Raw genomic sequence first — 7,997 nt, 5'->3', positions numbered from 1 at the left:
TCAGTTGTCCAATCTTATTCGTTTTTTATAGATAAAGAGTTTGAGATTCAGAGAGGCTTAGTAGCTTGCATTAGGCTGCAAGAAGCATAAAATATGTGGATTAAAAGCAGGAACTGTTTGGCTCTGAAGCTCATGCTCTCTGTAGGTTGTAACGATGTCACTCATTTGTAATGAGACAAGGACTGTTGTAGAGATGTTCGGGTGGATAAGACAGCACAGTGAGTCATGGGCTTTCATGTTCTCTAGGCAGCTGACACAGTGCAGCAGAGGAATAAATGTGATAACCGTCTGTTCTGTGTGTATTCCTCCCCTTGGTGGGTCAGCTCTTTGAGCACAGGAAAGGGTAGTATTTATCTCGAAATTCTAACATCTAGCAAAGATGACACTTCATAGATGTTTGCCAAATTAATTGAAAGTGAAAATACAAATCTGCTATATATTCAACAAAGTTTAACAAGTTTTTTAAAAATTCTTTTAAGCTAAAAAGCCTAATTAGCCATATTTCCATTATTTTTTTCTGAGACCATATGTAAAGATTAGAGTCTTAGATAAATAAAAAGAACGAGGAAGAATAAGTAAACAGAATGATAGAAAAATAAAAAGAACAAGATAAAATTATCACTTCCCTCCCTCTCCCACCAAAGATTAAAGAGACTGAATTCTCAACAAGACCTGAAGATCCCCCAAACTTCAAATTGTATAAGCTTCTTTCAAGATTCCAAATCTTTGAAAGGTTTTGCTTCCTTTTTTTTTTTTTTTTTTTTTTTTTTTTTTAAATATCTTAACCTATGGAGGGGAAGTGGAAGGAAAGAGGAAAGCACATTTGGTACTTTGTATTCTCCAGTATGGAGGTTACGTTACAACTAATACTAAAGTACTAAAGTACTTTTACCAGTGACAGTTTATAAAGTACCTACCCTATAAGTTTTCCATATTTCAGCAGAAGTATTTGTAAATTATGTGATAATATCCCATTTTGTATATAAAACATTGTTTCTAACCCAAATCACACATCTGGTAAGTCATAAAAACAGGTTTCATATCCAGATTTTCTGATTCCCAATCTTTCCTTGAGATACCAGTCTTATCGTTATTATACATTGGATTCTTCTGAAACTTTTTAAAAATAATTCATTTATACATTTCTTCATATTTGGTGCAGTAGATATATGTAGGGTAGCCTTAAATTTTGAACTACATTTATCTTCGTTGTTTACCATTCTACCTACCATCATCCTTGCCCTGGATACTATCCTGGGGAATGTTCTGTGCACACTTTACAATTTGTATTCTGTTGCAGCTGGATAGAATGCTATAAAAATATGTCTGTTAGGTCCATTCGGCCTAAAGTGTTAAGTGAAATATTTCCTTTTAATTTTATGTCTGAGTAGGTCCGTGTTTGGATATAGGGTAATGAAGTCCTCTACTATTATTGTACTGCATTCTGTCTTTCCCTTCAGATTTGTTAATATTTGTTTTATATATTTAGGTGTTCTGATGTTGGGTGCATATATATTTACAGTTGTTTTAGCCTGTTGATGAATTGTTCTATTTATCATTACATAATGTCTATTTTTTGGTCTCTTTTATCTCTTTACTTTTGGTCTATGTGTGTACTTAAAAGTAAGTTGAGTATTTTGTAGTCATTATATAATGGAGTCTTGATTTTTTTTAATCCATTCAGGTACTCTATATCTTTTTATTGGAAAATTTAATACAATTTCATTCAAGGCAACTATTGATAGATATGGACTGCTGCCATTTTGCTAATTGTTTTTTAGTTGTTTTGTAGATGCTTTGTTTCTTTCTTCCTGTTTTGCTGTTTTGCTTTGTGGTCTAATGGTTTTCTGTAGTGGTATGCCTTGAATACATTCTATTTTTATTTTGTGTTCCTACTAAAGATTTTTGCTTTGTGGTTACCAAGAGGCTTACATAGAACATCTTATACATAAAATAGCCTATTTCAAGCTGATAACAATAACTTCAGTTGCGTAGAAAAACTCTACTTTACTTCCCCTGCCCACATTTTATGTTTTTGATGTCAGAATTTACATCATTTTGTAATGTGTATTTCTTGACAATTTATTTTAGCTATAATTGTTATTAATGTGTAGTTCTGTCTTTAAACCTTTGTACTAAGCATAAAATTGCCTTACACATCATTGAATCCTAGAGTACTCGGAATATGGCTCTGATTTCCTCATACCATCGAATTTTGTACTTTCATGTATTTCATATTTTTAGTTTTTAGTTTCTTTTTATTCATATACTTCATGGTTTTAATTCATGGCCTTTTGTTTCAGCTTGAAGAACTTTAGTAATTTGTGTAAGGCAGGTCTAGTGGTGACGAACTCCTTGAGCTTTTGGTTGTCTGGGTACATTTTTATTCCTCCCTCATTTCTAAAACAGAGCTTTCCTGGTTAAAGTATTATTGGTTGAAAAGTTTCTTCTTCTTCTTCTTCATGACTAGAATATGTCATCCACTCTCTCTTGTCCTTCAGTGTTTCTACTGAGATATCCAGTGAGAATTGTACTGAACTCTTTGTGTGTAATACTTTTGGTGTGTCTTCATGCTCTCAGAATTTTTCTTTGATTTTAATAATTTAATTATCATGTGTTTTGGTGAACTCCTCTTGGGTTGAATTTGATTGGAGACCTGCATTTCCTGTTCTTGGATTTTAAGATTTATTCCCATATCAGGGAAGTTTTCAGCCATAATCTCTCTAAATATGCTTTCTGGTCCCTTTCATCTTTCTTCTCCTTCTACAACTCCTATAGGTAAAGGTTTGGTGTCATAATGGCATCTCATAATTCCCATATGCTTTCTTTAGCCTTTTGTCTTTTTGCTTCTCTAACTGGATAATTCAAATTTTCTGTCTTCCAGTTCACTGAATTCTTTCTTTTGTTGAGTCTACTATTGAAGCTTTCTATTAAATTTTTCAGTTCAGTCATTGTATTCTTCATCTCTATGATTTCTACTTGGTTCTTTAAAAATGTTTCTATTTCTTTTTTAAACTTCTAACTTTGTTTCTATCTTGTTTTCCAAATTTCATATAATTTTCTATCTGTGTATTCTTGTAGTTCACTGAATTTGTTTAAGAGGATTATACTGAATTCTTTGTCAGTCACTTCATAGATCTCTATTTCTTTAGGGTACATTATTGAAGCTTCTTAAGTTTCTTTGGAGAGGTCATAATTACCCAATTCTTTTTAATCCTTGTGTACTTGCACTGTAGTCTACATGTTAGAAAGTCCCCTCTCTGTTCTTTGGCAGGGATAGACCTTCACTAGTTGTTCAAGCCTTTTATTCTGTTATAAACTTTTTTTTTTTTTTTTGTCTTTTTCGTGACCGGCACTCAGCCAGTGAGTGCACCGGCCATTCCTATATAGGATCCAAACCCGCGGTGGGACCATCGCCGCACTCCCAGCGCTGCACCCTCCTGAGTGCGCCACGGGCTCGGCAAGCCTTTTATTCTGAAAGAGCCAGCTGGTGACAATCCTGGGCAGGCAGAGCTTGTTGTTGATTGCTGTGTTGCCCAGGCCATGCCTTTGCTGTGATATTGGATAGGGCTGCTTGCTGTCCATTGAGACCACTAGATGGGCTCTGTTATCAGGCAAAGCTGCTAGTTGGGTACTGCAATGGCTTCTGGTCAGCTTGTTCACAGAATATATTTCCTCACTGGGAAATTTTGCTATTTGGGACCCACAGTTGGGCAGGGATGCAGGCTGGGCTCCAAAGTTAGGCAGAGTTTCTGCTCAGGATTAGTGGGGCCAGAGGCTATGCTCCTTAAAAATGCACAATTAAAGATTGCATTCCTGGCAAGGTGGTGCCATGGTGTGGGGTTTTGGCTAAGTTGAATGGCTGTCTGACCACCCAGGTGTAGTAAGTCCAGCCCTTATGCTTCTCTGAAATGCCCAAATGACCTGGATGGAGTTGTTGGGTGTGCTTTCTAAATAAGTGGAGCCATTGCTTGACTTCACTGGTCAAGTAGGTCTAGCCTCCATGTTTCTATGAAATAGGTGGAGGTGCTTGTCTTTCTTGCTGGGCAGGGTTATTGGTGTGAGCTCCACTGCTAAGACATAGAGACTAGCAGTTAGGGAATCAAGCTAGGTTGAACTTTTCATCATGTTTCTGAAGACACCAGCTAAGCTTGTGGATGAGCTATGATGTTGGCTGGTATCTCCAATCAGGTGCCACAGCTGGAAGAAACACAGAGATATCACAATGACCCACACACTGGTCACTATGATATGATCTCTGCCTCCTTTCTTTGTTTCTACCTGGCCCCATGATATTCATGCTGTTACCCACAGTGTTCCCCATGAGGTAAGACTGAAATGGGCTTCCTGGGAAGCATCATGGAAGACTATAGAGGCTGGTTGACTGCCTCTGGTTCTCTTTCCCCCCTGTAGAAACCATGGGCCCAGAGAATTCCTCTCCATTTGGCATTGTGCTGACTTGGGAGAGGGGAAGGGACAGCATGATCAAAGTAAGATCATTCTTCTTACCCTTCCAATTCAGTTTCTTTTCAGTACTGAGGATCACACAGTAGTCTCATGTTTGTTTGCAAGTATGGGAGTTTTCAAAAAGATGTTCTGGTCTGTGAATAGCTGTTAGTTGAACCTTCTGTGGGTAAATTGGAGCCTGAGACTTTCTATTAAACCATGTTGCTGACATTAACAGAAAAAAACTCCCTGCCTTGGATATGGATATGGAGGTAAGTTAGTAATGATGTAGAGCTTCAAAAATTTACACTGCATTATCTACAGGCTTTAATTGATTTCACTGAGACGTCATAATGTCTCTATGAAAGCATGATCATGTTTCTATGATGCAGAGTAAATATATTGCATATTAGGATTGGATCTGTCATTTTGGCCTTATAAATCATCTGAAACATTTAGATAAGGCTCGTGAGTCATACACAGTATGCATTCCTAAGAAATTATTCTTATGTTTCTTTAATTTGACAGCTTCTACTTTTTTCTGACTCTCTTTGCAGATTAATAATCCACACTTTTTTTTTAATGGAACCAGATAACCAGACATGGGTGAGAGAATTTATTCTCCTCGGCCTGTCCAGTGACCGGGACACTCAAGTCTCTCTCTTTGTCCCGTTCTTGGTCATGTACCTCATGACAGTGTTGGGGAACTTTCTCATTATTTTACTGATCAGATTGGATATCCGACTTCATACTCCCATGTATTTTTTTCTCACCAATCTCTCCTTTGTTGATGTCTCTTATGCCACAAGCATAGTCCCTCAGCTGCTGGTGCATTTTCTTGCAGAACACAAAATAATCCCATTTGTGAGCTGTGCAGCCCAGTTATTTTTCTCCCTGGGTTTGGGTGGGATTGAGTTTGTTCTACTGGCAGTGATGGCTTATGACCGCTATGTAGCTGTGTGTGATCCCCTGCGGTACTCTGTCATCATGCACGGAGGGCTGTGTGCCAGGTTGGCCATCACATCCTGGGTCACTGGCTCCATCAACTCTCTAATGCAGACAGCCATCACTTTTCAGCTTCCCATGTGCACTAACAAACATATCAATCACATATCCTGTGAACTCCTAGCTGTGGTCAGGCTGGCCTGTGTGGACACCTCCTCCAATGAGGCTGCCATCATGGTCTCTAGCATCATCCTGCTGATGACACCCTTTTGCCTGGTTCTTCTGTCCTACATCCGGATCATCTCCACCATCCTAAAGATCCAGTCCATAGAGGGAAGGAAGAAAGCCTTCCACACCTGTGCCTCTCACCTCACAGTGGTTGCCCTGTGCTATGGCATGGCCATTGTCACTTACATCCAACCCCAATCTGGTCCCTCTGTTCTTCAGGAGAAGTTGATCTCTGTCTTCTATGCTGTTATGATGCCCGTGCTCAATCCTATGATTTACAGTCTCAGGAATAAGGAGGTGAAGGGGGCCTGGCAGAAACTATTAGGGAAATTCTCTGGGTTCACGTCAAAACTGGCAACTTGATGACTCATGAGCATCACTGAGAAAAAAAAGCTTTGTCTTTCTGCTCTCCACCCAGCTCAGCTATGACAGGCATAAACTGCATTGCCTTGGCAACCAGGAAGGAGATCATGTAGCAAGCACAGTGATGATATGCAGGAGGCTGAGTGGTTGTGTTGGGTGGGGTGTGGGTTATGTGGGTACTTTTATGTCTCAGCACCATGTTCAGTGGTGTTAAGCACTGCTGTAATAGAACTCCCACACTTAGTCTCCATTCCTATGGCCTGAGAATAATTGAAACAAAAATACTGCTTATCGTTTTGATTTGTCACATTGTTTCTAATCATGGACCAATTCATGGATCTTATTTGGACCTCTGGTTCTTATTCATTCACATTCTGAAAAAGGTCATGGTGTTTCCTTGGGAACAAAATGCATTTCCACATTTGAAGACTGACTTAAAATAATGTGTGGTGTATGTGGCCAAATCCAGTGTATTTGTGTGAGTCAACATTCTGAGAAGAATGTTATAATCACAGCTGATCGAGATATTTTTGTGCAAGACCTACTAAATGTGGACAGAATGCCTTCCTCTGAGTGATGTAGGCAATAAGTAGAAAAACATAAAATGAAGGTCATTTTTACTCTGATAAGAGATATAACCAAAAGCTGTTTGGACACAAGGCTTTTACTGGCCAAGGGAAAGCTAAGTTTCAGGCACTGCTTGACAGTGATCAAACAGTTTGAGAAGAATTTTACTTCAAATAAACGGGTATCATTTGAAATGTTAAATCTGTCCAATATCTGAAAAATTCACAATGTTTTCTCTGAAACTCTATAAACAAAATAAGCACATAAAATATGAAATAATGCATAAAATATAAAAATGTTTTTTAATCTAAGAAAGGACAGAATCTTCAGTGAAAGCCATTGAAAGGTCAGACCATTTTAATATGGATTTTGGAATCAGAATATATGTCAGTTGTGCAAATGTTAACTTCAAGTCTTCATATAATAAACTCCTGCCATCCAGCCTCACATACACACAACTTGACCCTAGTCAACCTTTGTAAACCCAATGATCTGGACTTGAGAGTGGACTTACCCTCTGAAGAAAATCCTAAGTAATGCAAAACAAGGGGAAGAAATGCATATACAGGTAAGGAGGGAGAAAGAGGCAAAATAATATGATAGTAGCTGTTCTCACTCCCTTAAAAGAGTCTCTGTCCTGTCTCTTCTTTAAGTCAGTTAATTGGCAATTCTCCCATTACTAAAAACATTATCAAGTAACCTCAGAATCCATGCAGAGTAGAAGTTTCAAATAATGCAAAGCCCATTTGACATTTTAATTTTACCTTAATAGTAATACAATTCTGAATTTTGCAAGGTAGGCAGGCATCCCAAAGATGTCAATGCTAGCAGATTAAATTTTTGTTGGTGTTCATCCAAACTGTGTCAATGGAGGCTCCACTATGTGTCAGTGACAGCGAATGGTTCTGGAAACTCGATTGCCCTGTGAGGGTCTCACAGCAGGTATGATGGACAATAAAGCATTAATAAAGCAATATTATAAGTGTTACAGATAGAGTAAGCCCACTGGAGGTGATTGCAGAAGTCTTCCTGTTGGAAAGGATAAAAAAAAGGTCCATTTGGGGACCAGAAAATTGAGAACAAGTTATCCAAATGAAGCAACCCAAGCAGATAAAAAAAAACCTGTGCCAAGGTGCAGAGGAGGAAGAGAGTATGAGATTCCAAAACTATCTGGAGGCCACACCTTCAGGGCAGAGAGAAGTGAGAAGGAAGCAGGTGGGTAGATGGGGGTCAGTTCATGGAAGAAAATTTACCTTTGAGCTTTTCTCATAACAGCAAAGGGCCAGTAAAAAATTTTAACAGGAGTATGGTTTGATAAAATTTACATTTTGAAATATCACTCTGGCAAATAAGATAGAGGAAGACAAAAAGTAGAGGGAATGGGTCAAGCTAGTGAGCTGCTTCACGATGAGAGAAGAGATGGAAGAAGAAGAAAATGAGTCAAAATG

General features: G+C 38.4%; 1 protein-coding gene across 1 annotated transcript; it reads left to right on the top strand.

The window, feature by feature from the left end:
• Positions 1-5,028: 5,028 nt before the first annotated feature.
• LOC134380767 (olfactory receptor-like protein OLF3) lies at positions 5,029-5,982 on the top strand. The gene has a single exon (XM_063100899.1). It carries the CDS (start codon positions 5,029-5,031, stop codon positions 5,980-5,982), a length of 954 nt encoding a protein of 317 aa, XP_062956969.1.
• The last annotated feature ends 2,015 nt before the right edge of the window (positions 5,983-7,997 follow it).

The sequence above is a fragment of the Cynocephalus volans genome, chromosome 6 (genome assembly GCF_027409185.1).
Source record: "Cynocephalus volans isolate mCynVol1 chromosome 6, mCynVol1.pri, whole genome shotgun sequence".
Taxonomy (NCBI): Eukaryota; Metazoa; Chordata; class Mammalia; order Dermoptera; family Cynocephalidae; genus Cynocephalus; species Cynocephalus volans.
The sequence above is the reverse complement of the archived record's forward strand: the minus strand, read 5'-3'. Positions and strand labels throughout refer to the sequence as shown.

What these genes read in the sequence shown, in the direction of transcription:
- LOC134380767 (XM_063100899.1), top strand. Translation starts at nt 5,029, where the DNA reads ATGGAACCAGATAACCAGACATGGGTGAGAGAATTTATTCTCCTCGGC.